Raw genomic sequence first — 18,321 nt, 5'->3', positions numbered from 1 at the left:
CGCATGTGCGTAGATATGTTTCGAATGACAATGGAAAACATCAAAACTTTACTAAAAGAGTGACTCAGACACCAGGTTACGATCATTCAACAAGTAGGTACTAGAATCACTCCGTGCTTCCCGATGAAAAATAGATCACCGGCCTCTCATGCAGTTATTCCCATCCTGTGACCGAGGTCGGTACATACCTGTCCGTTGCAGAGGAGCAGCAGCTTGTCGAACATGTAGAACACCTGGGAGGAGGGCTGGTGGACCGTCAGCACGATCGTCTTCCTCTCCTTCAGCGCGTACTCCTTCAGGTTCTTGATGAGGCTGTACGTGGCGCTCGAGTCCAGACCGGTGCTGGGTTCCTGGCGGGGAAGGTCGGGTTACAGGTACGGCGTGATATGGGGTGATGCAAGCAGAAATAATGCGCACTTGTGCTGGGGTCTGGGGTGTTAGCCAACGTTTAACACGGGACTACGTAAAACATATAAAACATAAATCGGTTGCACGTTCCATCCATTTTATGTACTATTACCACAATGCGGTAGAAGAGCGAATATAGAGCGGGATTCACTTACATCGAGAAGCATCAGAGCCGGGTTGGTCAGGAGTTCACAGCCGATGTTGGCTCTCTTCTTCTCTCCCCCAGAGAGGCCGCCTTTCATGTACTCGCCGATCCCTGGAAGAGATACCAGTCACGTAAATAAACAATCACTCACTGGCGCTAAAGAGCGGGCTGCATCCGTTTTTAGTTAGCAATATCAGAGTGTGCCATTTTTGCAAACCTGTCATTATCATCATAGTTCTTCACACACAAATTAAGCCCTCGCAGCCATAACTTCCCACAGTTCCAACAAAGAGCAGTAGCCATTACCGACCCGGAACGGCAGCGGGTTAGTGCTCTCGGCGGTCACGACATTGCGAGCCGTTCTGACCTCCAGTGAACGCGCCGACGGGTCACGTCACGCGGGCTCCCGGACCAGCCTAGCCGTGCTTCCTAGTTCCGACGGAGACATATCGCTCTCCAAGCTGCGTCTAACACTGCTGCAGGTGTGGCCCCACAGAAAATGTGAAACTATATCGATCGCCCGCTCCACCAATGCTGTACCACCTATCTCGATACCGTAAGCAGGGTGTATTGATTCGGAATCGGCCCTCGGTCAAGCGCTGATGGTTCGTAACATCCACAGCTTCGACACAGGGACCTACGAGGCACTCCTACGACCGACCAGCTCAACAAAGGTGGCCCACATCGGTCCAGAAGGAAGTGAGGTACAGCTGACGTTGTCCGTACCGAGCACGCACTCTGCTGCACACTAATTCTCAGATGGTGCCGGTCACGGCCGGACGAAAGGAATACAGTGGTGCAAAAGGTGGGAACTAGCGATACAGGATGTGGGGCTGGCAGTCTTCAGCTAGTACATCTAAATTATCCGATACATCAGTGTTACGAGATAAATGAAGAGCAAGGATCCAGCATAAGTTACGTGGCAGGATATGCAGAAGTTTCTGCTGATCATGGATATATGCCAATGGCGGCGCTGGTTAGCATCCAGCTCTATTGACGGACCAGAGTTCTCCCAACTTCAGTCACCGTTCCTGGAGGCACGGAAGCTACCTGTCGTTTTTGCCGCCGCCAAGCCTTCATCAGACAACAGTGGGAGCAAAAACCATGTCTGAATACAGCGTGATTGAGTGCGAAATTGTCGGGACTAAAAGCACGAGGAAATTAGCCACTTTGTCAAAATTTGTCCATGACCACGCGGCTGGTAGTCATAGTTGATAGCCATCAATTCCAAAGTGCAGGTGAAGTGTAGTGCGCCAGGCGGAACTGTTTTTGCCACTACAGTCGGAAAACAAAAACTTCAAGCGCTTCATGTCCGGGGCAAACGAACGTAAAAAAGTAGAAGCGCTAAAAAGCTATCTAATCGAAACAGTGTTTTATTTCATCTTACACAGTTCTGAGAAGCAGGAATGGCTGATGTAGGCGTGCATAACTTTAATTCGATCTATAGACGTCATGCTGTCGTCATGTTTAAAACTGCCTGATATGACAAATACAATATTTCTTTAGGCCTGATATATTCTTCGGTCTAAATGTCTCGTGTCCCGTCCGACCCGTTCCCGACTGGAGTCACCCCATTGCGCCGATAGAGGGGTAACTCACGTGTGTGCTGGCAGCGCGTCAGGTCCAGTGTGTCGATGATATGGTCTACGTGGGCGACCTTCTCGGCGTGGCTGAGTCGGTCCGGCAGTCGCAGCTGGGCAGTGTACTGAAAACGGAGTGGCGAGACGGTCAGAGATGCAGATAGACGGCGGGTGGTGTTTAGGGAACAACTGAGATGTTTGCTGAGCTGACCTCGTCTGAGATGCTTTGGTGTCATAAAGACGGGAAGAGGCCATTCCCTCATCGCGACGAAACGTAAGGCCCTTAATATATAATTTACTTAACAAGAAAATATCTATTGGGCCTGTGGCTGGTTCTGGAGCAATAAACAAATAAACAAATCTCATGGCATGACTTTCATTTATGCGCGCATGCTGCGGTTCATTGTCCCAGTGGTAAATGGTCGCCACTAAGCTGCGTCTGCCAGGCCGTGCCTGCGCACGGCCGCACGGCAGCCCGTGCTGTATCGCAAACCACCACGCGCGTCCTAGAAACCTCCGACCCAGAACGGGTTCTCAGCGAGCCCGCGCCGGTGACAAGGCACGTCAAAGTATCACATCCTCATCAGCACACCACTGTGCGTCAGGGGCCGGCGCACGAGACCCGTGCTGCCAATGTGTCACGTCCGGCACTGATGGGCCATTTTGTCCAGAGGGGGTGGTCCGCTGCACGTGCACGTGTACCGTCCCTGTTCCATACCCACCGGAGGTAATTTTCTCTGTCGTTCCATACGTTCGGGAGGTCTTGTCAGGCCGCTAACGCTGCGTACTCTGCGTCCGGTTCACCATCGGTGTGCTACGTTTTGGGACTGCGCCAAACCCTGACGAGCTGAGCCGGGACAGCGGCGGCGCCCGGTCGGGATGGCCCGCTAATGCCATTGCACACGGTTCGTTGTGCAGGAATACTATTGCACGACGCCCGGCTGGACATGATGAGAACTGCGTACTCTAGTGGCAACGGCCGGACGCGATGCTCAGAACTGTTGATCACTAGCGCGAATCGCGAGATCACTGACAGCGAATCACGCCACAGGCGGCGTAGTAGTTGCGTAGAAGCAAGAAGGCGTAATGAAAATGGCAATGACGGTTGAGGTTGTTTCAGTCTACAAAAAATTGTTCATGCATTGCATACAGATTTGTGTCATAAATCCATCATAAATTCATTGATTGACGCCCACGTCATCTGTCATACCCAGCTGTTCTGGCCTCGCTCACTGTATGCATAACATAAATAAAACGGGTCGTGGTTATGTAAGCACTGACGTTTCGTAAGTAGACGAATACATAACCGAGTCGTGGCCATTAGCAGTATTTGTCAGAGGAACGGGTTTGCGCCCATTAGCAACCGCTTCTCCGCCGCTCCCTCCCCTGCACCTCCGCCATGGACTTGTCTTCTGTTTACCCACCAAAAACCGTCCTGATAACGCGATCGGTACGGGTCGACCGACGGAGATGTGATATGCTCCTAAAAGTTACTAATATGGTTTGATGTAGTTGAAACTTATCGAAATCCAGCATGCATTCAATGAGAAAACGAAACTTAACAACAGAATACGGGCTGACAGCTTACATCGCTGGCAAAAGTTTTCAGCTGCAGGCCACTAAATGGTCTCATACCTAACGAACGAAACGGGTAAATCAGGTTAAAGGCAACAAGGAAGTGCCTATTAAAAACCGCGACGAGACACGTCCCAATTAAAAGCGCGCACGTCATTTACATGTACTTGTCAGCAACAATACAATCCTGAAATTCAGAATCGCGGATATGTGCATGTCCGATTTTATCTGCATGCAAACACAGATGTCCGATGCGATAAACCCGTTTCGGCGCGTCCCGGTTCGTCTGGCTGCTGTTCGCTGAGGCGGTGCCGGAGCGGCGAGTAGCGGGCCCGGTCTGAGGCACCGCTCTGGCCTGAATCGGCGCCCGGTAACAGCCCACGGGGAAGGCCACGGGCCGGCCGGCGGCACTCTGCGGCCGGCACTCGGCGCCAGACGACTCACTCTCGGCAGAAAGTCACTGCGCCGAGACACGCCACCGGCGCGCCGCCTGCTGCCGCCACTGCGACCAAACACGCCACGGCTACATCGAGACACGCGCCTTGGCGCAGAGGTATACCGCGGCTCGGCGACTGTGGGTCCGGGGCTACCCGCGCACCGCAAACTCGAGAAAATATGGGACGTGAGAAGACGTGAAGGAGTGAGACCAAACAGCTATACGACGGAATTCCCGACAGTTTATAACCAAAGACGGACAGTTACGGAAGACTTCCCGTCCGCCGTCTATAAGGTGAATAGCTGCAGAGAGAAAACAGTTTCTAATCGATATAACAGTGAACTGGGTGTACTTTCAATGCACGCTATCACTGTCTGGCAGGACTGACCCGGAATAGTCGGGCCCAGTGGACCACACCCTGGTAGCGGTGCGGGCCTCTTGGCCGGCTGACAGGGCTCCACCCACAGCCAACGACACACGGTGCCGGCGCGCCTGCATAGCCGATGAGGCCACTGCACCAGCCACGGCAGCCGCGCCGCACCGCGCCGCGCCGGTCGACGGTCGAAAGTCGTGAGGTCGGCCGGGCCCGCCGAGTACGTGCCATGGCCAGTCCAACGGCAGTTCAGAGAGACGGCGCTCGTATTTCTCTGTCACTCTCCTTTCTCCCTCTCTCACTGTATTTCCCTCTCTCCTCTCTCTATCTCTCTCTCCCTCTGTATCCTCTCTCCCACCCACCTCTCTTCACTCTTCCTAAATCGTTTCTCGTTTCACTTCTATAACTTTCGATCGTGTTCAATCATGCAAAACCTTATTCGAGTTCACGTTATGACTATGAAGTCAAATCAATTCGATGGTTGAAAAAAATGTCTAGACAACTCATACTGGGCTAAAAAAATACTTCTTTTTACCTAGACTTGGCACAGCACTCATATCCAGATGCCTCAACAGCAACTAACACATTTTAATCTAACTTCTATTCACCCACACCTTTCGGTATTTTCCGGTATTAGTTCCAGTGTACTCACCATTAACGTCTGTCGAAGGGTCAGGTGTGCGAAGAAGATGTCCTCCTGAAGGACGTAGCAGATCTTCCTCTTCAGGTGCTTGTTGAGCAGCTCGCCGTTCAGGAGGACGTCACCGGCGTCCGGTTTCAGCCTCCCGGATAGCACGTTCAGTAGAGACGTCTTGCCGGAGCCTGTAGGCGACACACACAAAGTCAGATTAATGTCGAGGTTTAAGAAGAACATTTTAAATTAAGTTCTTCTACTTAACGTGAACCATATACCGTCAAGAACGGTGAGGTGCAAATAATGTCCCTCGAAGGTCACAAAATGGGTGCTAGTGGGACGAACGTCATTTCCTCGCGACGCAAGAGGGGAAGACTGATGGGAGCTCAGTCATGGTTCAAGACCGGTTTGTAACGACAGATACGCGATGATTCACGGGCAAAATTGATGGCTCCAGCACGCGGCTTCATTCACTCCGTCACGTAGCTTACAGGAACTATCGGAAAATGACGTATAGCTGTGACAACAAACCGATACAATTTTATCCCATAGGTACATATACTTGGAAATTCACGCGAAGGACAGTCGGGTCAAAACACTGCCCAAGGACGTTTCTGAGGAATCCTACAGAATTAGCGCCGGGACCAACCGGCCAGGATAGAAAGCGCTCTCGTAGGCCAGTGTCCCCGAGATGTTTGGTAATCGGATCTCTCGCGCCGGTAGCTGAGTGTCCCACTTTCCCGGCGCCGTTCGAGTGGAAGAGGGAAGTGATGTGCTCCCTGTTACATTGGACGAACCGGGTATGAATACGGTCCGACCGTACTGGCCACTGACTAGTGGCCATGCTTCACCATTGCGCAACAGAAGTATAACCCAGAGCTTGCATGGACAGCTGTGCAACAATGCAGGAAATTGTAATCCATACGACATGTTTTCTGTATAAAAATAGTAAAATTTCAACTTCACAGCACATAAACCGGCGATAAGTAGCAAGCAAGGCTGCCTAATATTATGACAACTTAGGTGACATGGCGCTCGCGTGACAATCTTCCGATCGCGCTCACAAAGCCGCAGCCGGCCGCCCCGTGATCCCCAATTCTGTCGGCTCGCCAAGGCCAGCTCGACTGATCACCCATGGGCCTCGGCACGGGGTTAATGCTCCGATCTGCAGCAATGAGTGCTCACTTTCTCTGGCTGGTCCCCGGGCGGTGAATTCACGCCACCTTCGACTGCCGCAGGAGCGCCGCGTGACGCAGCTCATGCCTCTATATAGGCTACGGGCTTACGGCGCTCATTTATTTTATATATAAATAGGAATGCTCATTATTTGCTCTCACCAGTATTCGAAATATGGTTGCTAAAGTTTGAAGTGCGATTCGAAAAATTTATTGAATTTAACGAATTTTGAAAGATGCTGCCCACATTAAACGTTTAAAGGTAGTGTGCCACCTTTGAAAGATTTCCCGTTTTATTTTTCCTAGGATAAGAAGCTTCTGTTTATACCTAATATCGCAAAAAAAATCAAAAATGGGCCTGGAATAGTGCCTTTTTCGCCTAAAAGTTTATCGGTTTTTAGATATGTATAACAACTGTAGTGGGCTCACCTGCAAACAGGCGTCGGGCAACAATCGCGAATGCGGCGCACTTGTGACAATAAGCAAAGGTCATTATAGTGTTACGACCATACGACGTACGGGAATGAGTTATCAGCTGTCTAATCGTAGACAACACAATGTCGAGCCTTAAACTGTAAGCCTGTATTGGTATTGTTTCTTAAATTTGGCTGTCGAACATTAATTTGTGGTTTGAAATATGATTTTATGTAAAATAATTGATATGAAACAGCCGTCTCTTAAGTTATGACCCCATTACACCACACGCAAGTGGCAGAAATGACAATGATCAGCTGACGCATTTTTCTTGGCCGAAGTCAGAGCGCGCGGCCCGACGCACCACGCGTATTTGGAAATTCCGACCTCGACGAGCATCAGAAGCCACCTAACAGGCGTGTTCGAAACCGCAGGAGATGATGATGAACGGGTTTATCGAAACTTGATTGGATGAGCCTATCGGTAATAGCGATTTTAGTGTGAGCATTTATTGTTCATAGTAGTGTGAAATGTGGCTGGGGTACGACCGACAACCCGTCGGGGCGAATTTCGCACTGGGGTACTCAAAATTTGAAGAATTTAAGACGTTTCCATAAGTTTTGAAGGTATGGATAAGTTCTAAAAATCCGGTTCTCCTTATCCGGGTCATTAACTCCATATGGTCCAAGAAAGCTGGCACACTACCTTTAAGAGATCGTTTCAAGACGTTCGATATTGTTGTTTCATCGGCTTCTTGAACCAGATCGGGTCAGATCAGGTCAGATCAGGTGAGTGTACTCACCGCTGGGTCCCATGACGGCCAGCACCTCCCCGGGTCTGACATAGCCCGAAATGCCCGAGAGGATCTGTCGTCCGCCGGCCGAGCAGCCCACATTTTGGAACTGCAGGTGGACGGGGCGCTGTTTTCCGACGGCGCTGAACTGTGCGCCGGCCTCCGACCTGGCGTGGAGAGAGGAGGAACAGAGGTCAGTCACGGTGCAGGTCAACACACAGGTCAGAGTGGAGAGAGACCAGAGGACTTCACAGTGCTTCTTTTACCTGATACACTGTCACTGACCGCACGTGACAGTGTATCAGGTAAAAGGGTGACCACTGACCAGGGGTCACTCATAGCACGTGACAGCGCACAGGTGGGGGAGCCATGGGTCACTTGAAGCACGTGACAGTGTATCAGGTCAGAAGGGAGACTAGAGGATAGCCAGAACACGTGACTGTTCACATGTCAGGTCACATACAGAGAAACCCGGGTCAGCTATGGAACAGATCACTACACAGGTCAGGCGCGGGCGGCCCACAGCTGGTGGTATAGGCCACGAAATAATGTTGGTGCTGGTTGATGAGGAGAAAGATGCTATTCATCTTTATAAATCATAGACCGTAATGCCGATCATATCTCAGTAGCGTGTTAATCCATCGTAATTTTATTACCTGCGGCATCGCATCGCCCTCATCCCCATCACCAATGCAGGCATGGCTTAGGCTGGTCCATTAGCTTCCATCGAAACGTGTTTCGGATCACGAACATCATTAGCATAACTCGAGGCTGGAGTTACTATGAGGAAAACGGACCAGTGGAAGCATCTGGGCCAATCCGTCGGATTAGGGCCGCCGGGGAGCCCTGTCCGGTCACGTCACTCCAGTGGTCACAGTCGCAGGACATGACACAGCTGCAGTTACATAGGGTGCCACGCGGGGTCACGGCAGATGTGACACAGCTCGCCGCTCCCGGGACGGGCAGGGGCCCACGTGGTAGTGTTGTGAGTGTGTCAGCGCGGCCGGACTGGTAGCGATGTTTGTTGTGTTAGCTGGACTCGCTCTCGGCATACCAGAGGCACCGCAGGGAGAAGTGTCCAGGGTCCACTGGCCAGTGCACGGGATCGTGGCAACGGAGAAACAATGCTATCGGCTGCAGCTATCTGTGCAGCTCAAGTTTAGATCGCTCTACAAGACGTTTGGCTAATAGATGGTGCATTAATTCGGAACTCGTCTGTAACCTTTGAACTTTATAACGGTCAGTCACCCGTATGCAACACGATGATAATACGGCATCTGACTCTGGTTTAATGCGTGGCGACCAGTACAGCTACATTCGCACATTTTATGTCTCGGGGGCCGCTCACAGAATAAACGACCTCATGAACCGAGCTCGAGTCGTGCTATCGCAGACATCATCCCCGACGGAGGACTACTGGCGGACCGGGACGTGAGGACGCACACGCTCAGCGAACGGACCGTCCTCAGGTGGGCCACCGGGCCAGGGACCACTGCGTCACCGAGTCACTCAGAGGCCGGCGCGGCGCGGCCGGACCCGCATACCAACGAGCCCGGACAGCCGGTCAGCAGGGCGGCCGGCGACAGCGGCCCGCAGCTCCCGTACCGAGCTGAGCTGTCCCAGCCAGACCGACCCGCAGCTCCCGTACCGAGCTGAGCTGTCCCAGCCAGACCGCAGCTCCTACCGAACTGAGCTGTCCCAGCCAGCCGGGACGGGAATAGCACGGACAATTATAATTAGTCGAACAGATGGAGTGTCTCGACGACCGCTAACCAGACATTTGCGGTCGCACGCCCCACCATAATCACTCAACGTGCAGTGCAAGCAGGTAGGTGCAAGTACAAAGTCGACAGCTCATAACCTACAGCTGTCACTGCTTATCACTTCATTGTTGCTGAATAAACATAATGACTAGGCTAGAAAGGATATGCTTTATCATCCCATTGTATTGTTGATGCCCGTTCAAAACAAACGCCTCCTGGCCTTATTTGGCTACTTGCTCGGACCTCACCCTAGTCTCCTACCTATCACTCCACTCAGCTCCCTACACGACTGCCGCGTTCGTTGCATTTCTCCCGCGGGGGTGTTGCAGCTCATCCGCAGCTAATGCGACCGCAAAGCGCCGCCTCGGGCCGGGGCGGGGGCGGGCAGCCGAGTTTGCATCGCTGGGGGCGGCTCAAGGCCGAGCCGCGGTCGTTGACCCAGTGTCGGAGCCCAGCCGACGAGGCACACCGCTGACTGGCAGCCGCAACCGACGAGGCGTGTTTGTTTCACCGACACATCGCCGGGCGGAGGGGGCTGTAATGGCATTAGACAAGATACCTTGCCAGGTCCCCCTCCCCCTCTTCTAAGAAGCCACAAAACCGGATTATCCTTGAAGCTTTCTGGCTTGAGCAATACACCGAAAACCAGAAGGCTACATATTTAAGAGAAATCCGGTTGCGTCGTAACTCAAACCCAACTGCCAAGCACCTTACCCCCTGCCCAATCCTCACGTCGGGTTAGTCGTGCCGTTTAATCTCGTACCATTTTATAATAATTATATATCTAACCATATCAGCTCACGTCAGGTGAGTTTCTGTTCGGCAGTGAGACCATCTGGCCGCGGTGCGGCGCGGCCGCCGCTCGGACTCACCCGTTCGACGTCTGTGTCGTCATCGCTGCGCGCGGCACGTGCGCCGAGCCGGTGACGAGCGCCTCGCGCTCCGACGCGCATCGCTCCGCCTCAACGTCGATCACGACGCGCTCCCGTCGGCCGCGCCGCGGCAGTCGGCACGGGTGCGGGCACGAGCTGTCGGCGAAGTGTACGCGACAACTGTCCGGCTCGTTGGCAGCGGCGCAGTGCTGTTCCGGACGGCGGGGCTCCGGCAGACGTTTGAGGATGCTGGCAGTGTTGGTGCTGGTCACCAGCGTCGTGCCCTGAGCGGGCTCCTTGGACGAGTCGCGTCCGACGAACGAGCGCAGTGCTTCCAGCGGATGGAGACGAGGCATCGTGTCAATGTTGACAGCGGAGGTGACCACCATACGGACCAGTGGAGTCCTTTCAGTAACGAGTCTGAGACGGAGGGCCTCGGCCGGGCGCACGCGAGCGCGAGCAGTCCTCTGTCGACCTCACTGCGCGCGGCACCGGCGCGCACTGCAAGACCTCGTTCGCCGCGCTACTGCGACTACAGCCGACTACGACCGAGTACGACCGGCTACGTCGTCACTGCGGCGGCGACGGTCCGAGGAGCGCGGAGAGGAGCCCGTGCGTCCTCCTCAGCCGGCGGCCGCCACCCGTTTGCCGGCGAGCCAACTTTCTAGCGGCGAGCGTAGGGCCCATTTCGCGGCGCGGGGCGGAGCTCCGGCTGGGCTGGGGCGCCGGGGACGCGCCGCTCGCTGCCCACTGACCGGTCAGCACCTGACCCCCACCCCCCGCCCCCCGTCCCCGCCCCCGAACCAGACATGCGGGGGGCACACTGACGTGCCAACTGAGATATGATGAAACCACCGTGACGCTGTGTAGGTGACAAAGCTATCGAAAACAGCGTGACCGGGTGACGTGTACGAGGTTGATATTTGATTGGAGCGCACACTGGCCCAGCTGGACCATGCAGTCGTTGCAAACTTGTGATGATGACCCTAATGCTTTACAAATAAACACATGCAATGGCTGACTGAAATGTCTAAAGTGACAACCTACAGCCGCACAGCGCTATGTTGCCTTATCTGGCGACAGAATGAAATATCTTCAGCAAAACTAAATATTTGCTGAACTGACATTTCCATGAAATATAATTGCATTACGAGTTAGGAATAAAATCATACGACTCGGAGTACACTAAGGAAATACCGCACCCAAACATGCATTTTTAAATGAGTTTGACGGCATGATGCTATGCGTTTTCAAATTAAATATCTGGCACTTCTTACACTTAAATATTAAGTGCATATATGACATCCCTCAAAGCCATTTTCGATTGAATTCCAAGCAAGGCTATTTAGCAATAACAAACATGATAAATTTTTGTCGAAGTTTAAAATCGAAGCATTGACCACCGGGGACATATGCGTACTATGCTTAGATTAGAGTTCGCACAACCCAGCTGTCTGCGGGAAAATTATGGCTGCCGATCGGTATTGCACAATGCCGGGCCCAGGGGGTTACGGTTCTATGCTGCCACATAGGGAAGGCTCAGTAGACAGATGACGTCACGGGGTGTCAAGGTTTGGTCAATTTTTAAGACTTTGCTGTGCAGTAAATTATCTTTTTTTAGGCTCTAAGGGAGCCTAAAGGTTAATAGCAAACTGCCTTAGAGTATAAAATCCTGGGAAGATTAATATTGGCGAAGATTGGTAGACACCCGCTGACGTCATCTGTCAAGGTCACCGATGTAAACAAACGGCTAACCATTCTACCTCCTATATACGGCCTTGGCCGGGCCCATTGATTTAAGGACATCTCCCGTTAATTAGGACACTCTGCCTCCGGACGAAGCAATGACGTTATGGCACCACAACAGTCACCATATCCCTGTCCGCATTCCTCCATCCTTGTTCCTATCCCACCGTTTCTCTGTCCCTCTGTTCATCCAGCCACTCTCCCTCCTCTCAACGCACACTCGAGCTTAGAGCAGGTCAGCACGCATAGTTGGCCCATCGCCTTTCTGCCACGTGCGAGCTGAATCATCCCTGCCCGAAAACCGGTGTGCGTGTACGCGTGTGTGTGTGTGTCTGTGCGTGGTGCAGGCGGCCACCCCAGCTCAGATCAGCACACGTTCCCACTACGGGCCACCGCAGGCGGCACTGACGCGGCCGTCGACCTGCTCTCGGCAACTCAGTCTGATGAAGACACCGCTCACCGCTAGAGGTCTGACAGGCCCAAATTGGCAACGGTGTGCAGCTTCCGGGAAGGAATGTGACCAGGTGCGCGCGAGGGACGGGGAGGGAGGTAGTGGAGGGACGGGAGGAGAGAAGAGGGGGTGGGGTGGAGGTCAAAGGGTCCGCTGTGTGCGGATGTGACCCCCGTGTGAGGCGCAGTGCAGAGATCTCTCGCGAATTCCGGCACTTAAACGGTCTGGGAAGACTCCGCCGAGGACAGGAGAGCCATCTTCGCACGAACAGAAGACAGGCAGCAGCCGGGCAATATTCGAGAAGTTTCGTGGACCAAGTGGTTTCTGCTCTTCCAGCTTCCATATCATGTGTGGTACCTAATAGAGCAACTCATAAGCGAATAACATGTTCGTAGATTAGTTTGTTGGTTTATTTCTTTGAATCAAGTTTTTCACATTTAAAACATCATATTGCGCCAAAAAAGTTTGAAACGGCCAGTAATTAACTGAGGCTAAAACATCCTGTGTGTAGGTATAAGGTAGGTGTAAGCTGCAATCTACTTGGAAAATCCTGCTCTACCTAAACTGCTATTAATGCCATTCCCATGAACTCTGCGTCGCTGATATACGCACAGGTATTTTTAGATGTTGGCTAGCCTCGCAAAGATTTTACTTATGAAACAAGAGTCTATGATACTTGCGACAAAGGCGGCACCATGCCTGCGTCCTTCGCATAAGCCAAGCTGAGACATTTTGTGTAAGAGCTAACTTGTTGTTTCCAGGCGCAATTTGCGTCCACCTGGGCAGACGCAACTCACAGTCGTCTCTAAATAGCACTCAAAACTGAGCTTTCCCAACGCTCAAGCCATCGCACGCCTACTTCAGCCTTCTGATCCTGTAGTTTGCATTCCAAAGCCAGTTGACGTCCTTCACTGCCTGCCGGAGCTCAGACACCGCCAAAATCTTGGTGCAGTGGTCACTTGTCACCAACGGTCACCAAGGGTCACCGGGTGCGGAACGATACCAGCCTTCGGTATCATAAGCTGTCGCCATCACCAAAAATCGGTATCTCAATCTTCGTTCGGTGAAATAAACGATGCGCCCAACAACCGTGGCCACCTGAGTCCACCTATGCATCCACCTCCATAGCCTTGTCCACCAGCCGCGTCCACCAGGGTGAGTCCACCACAGTGAGTCCACCGAGCTGAGCGGTCAGTGACCCGCTGTCGTGGCCGGTCCGGCGCAGCGCCATTCGCTTTCACTGACGGGCTCGACAGAGCGCGGCCGGCCGGCCGGCTCCACTTTCCTGACTCGACAGCTCGGCGGGGGCGGTGTAGGAGTTGCCGGGTGTCGCCCCGGCGAGGCCGTCGATCATAACTCTCATGAGCAGCGCGTGAAAGGCGGTCTGCCGTGTCAGCCCACGCTGGCATTAAACGAGGAGTGCTCCGACCGGTCAGCAACGGCCACCGCGGCGCGGCGGTCAGCGGGTGCGCGGTGCGAGCGGTAAACTGAAGGGTAGAGGTAGCGGGCAGTGTATCGGAGGGATGGGGTTGATGTGGTGCAGCGGGGGCGGACAGGAAATGGGTAACTGGGCCAGAGCCGAGAGTCTGCCGTGGCCGTCCACCGCCAGTGGAGCTCTCACGACTCACGGACGCGGCAGGCCCGGCCGTTTGAAATAATGAACATTATACGGCTCGATCACGGATAGAAAGGCCGGTAACGGGCGATTCGTGGCGCTCATTCAGGGCGGGGGACGCGGGCGGGGGCGGTGAACTGCCCGGCCCAGGCCGGCGTGATGCAACTCAACACGAATAATACATACCAAGCAGGCATTCGAAACGAATCGAATCAAAGTGCTAATGGATGTCACGAATTAGGTAAATGTCAACTCATGGTGAGAAGTTCCTACAACAGATACCTACTGAACGCTCTGGATATGAGGATGCTCTCACAAATGGTAAAGTCGACGGATCAGTGACATCTGTGGCCTGTGGGGTCCCTTTCATTCCACCATAGAGTAAAAATATGGGCTACACAGATAACTGTCCACTAAATCACATTCACAACGTGCCTCGACTATTTCGCTTACGAAGAAAATCAATCAAAGCACTTTGAAGCTAAATTCCACCATCCTGGCGCCCTTTCTCTTCAGCGATATATACTCGTACCTTCAAGTTTGAAGTTTCATCAGGATATTGAATTTGCTGAGTGAAAGCAATGATCAAATACAGATTCCCTTTCAAACGTTACATTTTAGCATTTCACGGCCGAGGGCTGTAGCCATCTCGCACGTTTTGTTTTTACGCTTCAAGAAATCACGTTATAGTTATACATACAGAGGGCTAAATTCGGCTCAACTGACATTTGATACTAGCCGCATTTTTTTCGCTCTATCGATCATCTATCGCATGTTTAAGTCAGGGCAGGTCAAGTCACGGACCTATGACGTCACACTTTGCACGACCCAAGAACTCCGTAACTTTGCAACGTTCTCGATGCCTGAAAATGATTTGTTGCAACGAAAAAAAAACTTAAAAACTTTTAAGCTCCTACGCCCTTCACTTGTATGCCTTGGGTTTTTCAAAAGATCGCCTGAAAAGTATACCTTTAACAGAACACCATGAAAACTATGTACATCATAGAACGCACATAAATAGGAAACTGCAAAGGATCCGAAATCCTGGGGCTCTTTGACCTTTTGCCCATGCCATTTACCACAACCAAAATCCGATCTGTGGATCGTTCACCAGACAATATACGTAAGACGTGGTTGCTGCAGCTAACCAATGATATTTTCAATCGTTACGATCTGGCTACGATCTGCTGCCTCTCTTGACGGTCAGCAGTCAGCACGCTGCGCATTTTGCAAAGTCGGTATGCAGAAAATCGATAGGTCTAAGGTTAAAATGATGTGGCAAAACTACAGATTGTTAAACCCTCGCCGGACCTATTGGTTTTCTACATACGCGCCGGCCGAGGGGGGGGGGGGCGGGTACGACCCCCCCTCGCCGTTTCGCCCCTGGTGGAGCTAGCGCGTCGCGGAAAAAACGAGCGTGTGCGCCGTTACGAAACGCAGAGATAGGTACCCAATTTTAAGTTCCTAGGTCAACCAGTGACCTCTGAGGTCAGGTCAAGTGCCCCAAAGTATGGTTCAGTTTTTGGTGAATAACTTCGCAAAAAACGGCCGCAGAGCCGCGATTTTGGCAGCATCGCGTTCGCCTCGCTCAGGCGCGTCGAATGATATACTTTTTGTCCAGGTCAGGTCAACTTGGGGTGTTGACCTCAGGTCAAGGTCAGGTCAGCACCCCCAGGTCACGAAGTTAGTCGAAAGAGGTCATGTCGCATACCATTCGATTCGGCAGGTCTTCCTGAGTCCATTGGTGGCTTTCCCAACTCGCTAGCTCAATTTGATCAAGAGTTATTGACGAAAAACTAATATGACCTTGATGACGTCATTAATGACGTCACGCAAGGTCAAAATTGCAAAAGTGACGCATCTAACCTTGCAAGGAGTGCATCAAATCACGATTCTGTGTGCTTGAGATAGTTGAAGATCGTTCCCGGCGCCAGAATAGCAGTTTTCATTTTTCCCCATTGACTTATAATGGTGAGGTCACGAAAATGACCTGACCTTATATGACCTTTAGGAAAAATCCTAGATATACAAGTTGTGAGACTCATAATGGATACTAGACCCTGCAGGTTTCATTTCCCTGTGACATCTCCTCTGGCAGTGAGGGCGTTGCAAAGTTGCGACATCTGAAGACCGTGCAGAGGTTCACTTATGACGTCATAGGTCAGTGATCTGACCTGACCCTAAAATACGGTTGGTGTCAAAAGATCTGGCTTGAATCAAAGGTCAGGTATGCCAAGTTTCAGCTCTCCATCGTCAGCGTGTTCGGAGCTATCGCGAAAAAACCCTATGGGGGGGGGGCGGCACCCGCCCCCCCCCTCGACCGGCGAGGGTTAACTAAATACCATTTGCTTGAGCGCTGCAGTTTTGAGATCAAGTCAGCAATCTATGCTTCCGCCGCCCGTTAGGATGAGCGCAATGATCCTATAAAAAATGTTTGTGCGCTAAGCGCCCTCATTATCATTTCACTGCAGAGCATATCAGCGCTGATGGGGTCGCTGTTCAGCTTTCCACCGTCCGCTGCAGGTGCCGTGAATCACGGACGGGTTCGGAGCTGACCACGTGTCGTGACCGGCGCGGCTGATCACCATCTGAGGGCCGCCCTCGCCGGGACACTCAGCTCTCCAGACGCGCGGCCCAGTTCTGAGGGCGGCCGACCCAGCTGCAGGCTGTCGACACCGGCGATCGGCGCTGACCGGCCAGCCCGCTGAAACCGCACACCTTGGGCGTCATGAACCGGCCGCAGCCGCGCCGGCTGTCCCGGCGCACCGGGGCGCGTGCAGACCGGCCGAGCCGGGGGCGCTTTTTTGTCCGAGTTGCCCCAGTTCCCGCGCCGGCAGACGACATAGCGAGACATCTGTTCAGCGGCCGAACAGGGGCCGAGAGGACGCCCCTTCTCCCAGAGGTGACCCCGCTTTCACCGGGGAGCGCGACAAAATGATGGCATGGCGGCTCCGATATCGCACTATATGCCGTCTGGGAGGCGGAGACTTGGCTCCGTGCTTCATCGTTTTTTGCGTCGACTCCGACGGGGCTTTGTGGGGGAGGTGCGATCGGGGATTTAGGACCGTTATACGGCAGGGGTCGCGGCCCACCTCACAGGGACGCGCCTGTTGTTCGTGTCCTTTCCCGGCGGAGCTGTCGACAGCCCGACTGGGCACCCACACTGGAATGGGGTCAGGGAGCGGGGGAGCGCCGGTAGAGTCCCACGAGGGAGCTCTATGTCGCCATCTGCAGTGGAAGCTGATCACTGAGAGACATTTCGAGAGAGGACACAAGTTCTTGCTGCTGCGACTTGGACATTTTAGTACCTGACCCACTTCTAGAAGCGATTGCCTTGAAACGACGATACATCCCAAATCGACCTCGAGGAAAAACGTCTTCAAAACTAGTCGAACATACGCAAGCTTCAGTCGTTTACAGGTTCCATGGGTCTGTCCAAATAGTCCTTTAACCCTCGCCCGTATTGGTGTTTTTCCAGCCGCGAACGTATAAGGGGGGGGGGGGTCCGTTGGACCCCCCCTTGCCGTTTCGCCCCTGATCGAGCTAGAGCTTCGCAGAAAAAACGAGCGTGTTGCCCGTGACGAGAGGAAGCCGATGATACCTAATTTTAAGGTCCTAGGTCATTGGTTGACCTTGCAGGTCAGGTCAATGACCCAAAAGTCGGAAAGTCGGGACCTGTTAGAACGTCGTAAAATGTGGCTGCTAAGGGGTTTTTCGGGGCGCTGATCACGAATATCATGTTAGTTTTGATCACAGATGATGTCTTCATGCATTTAGTCCAGGTCGGGTCAGGTCAGGTCAGGTCAACCAGTAGGGGTCCTGCCGGGTAATCATAGTAGGTGTCAACCGCCTCTGACAGCTTCGTAACATGTTACGAAGGCACCAAAACTACTTCGTTAATGTTCATATAGTTGCTAAATTCGAATTCAGCTCCAAAAACTGGCCTAGAAACATGTAAAACTCGAAAAAGTGAACCGAGGTCACCAAAGGTCAATGACCTGACCTGACCTTCACGTGACCTTGACACCCATCCTAATGCATGGGGGAAACATCATATCACATGTTTGAACGCTTGAAACCACGAAAAGATTGCAAACGCGCGGCTAATGCGAGCCGACATACGCCGAATCGCGATTCCGGCCAAACATGGTCTCGAAAAGTAGGTCACAGGTCAAAGGTCATTGGGGTCAGGGTCATGAAATTTTCAGGGTAGGTGTAAAATTGAATAACGCGAGGGTACTGATAGTTTCGTCGCAATCGGCCGCTTTTTACGCGAGTTATTCGCGAAAAACCATGGGGGGGTCCGTTCGACCCCCCCCCCTATAGGGGGGGGGGTCGAAC

At 52.8% G+C, this 18,321-nt stretch overlaps 1 protein-coding gene across 2 annotated transcripts in view; it reads right to left on the bottom strand.

The window, feature by feature from the left end:
• The window catches only part of LOC122367151 (ABC transporter G family member 9-like), a 60,112-nt gene that overhangs the window by 5,055 nt on the left and 36,736 nt on the right, over window positions 1–18,321 (bottom strand). The window contains exons 1-6 of one of the 2 annotated variants that reach the window (XM_043340017.1): window positions 10,169–10,826; window positions 7,543–7,700; window positions 5,170–5,339; window positions 2,153–2,258; window positions 564–664; window positions 189–350 (exon numbers count right to left, since the gene is read on the bottom strand). In XM_043340017.1, the coding sequence (XP_043195952.1) occupies window positions 189–350; window positions 564–664; window positions 2,153–2,258; window positions 5,170–5,339; window positions 7,543–7,700; window positions 10,169–10,557 (1,086 nt within the window). In that variant the 5' untranslated portion in view covers window positions 10,558–10,826. Of the gene's footprint in view, window positions 1–188; window positions 351–563; window positions 665–2,152; window positions 2,259–5,169; window positions 5,340–7,542; window positions 7,701–10,168; window positions 10,827–18,321 lie in introns of those variants that run through there. The other variant, XM_043340019.1, reaches the window with a different exon arrangement.

Source organism: Amphibalanus amphitrite, unplaced genomic scaffold (genome assembly GCF_019059575.1).
Source record: "Amphibalanus amphitrite isolate SeventyFive unplaced genomic scaffold, NRLGWU_Aamphi_draft 000853F_arrow, whole genome shotgun sequence".
NCBI classification, from domain to species: Eukaryota; Metazoa; Arthropoda; class Thecostraca; order Balanomorpha; family Balanidae; genus Amphibalanus; species Amphibalanus amphitrite.
Note: the sequence above shows the minus strand (reverse complement) of the source record. Positions and strands in the feature narration are given on the sequence as shown.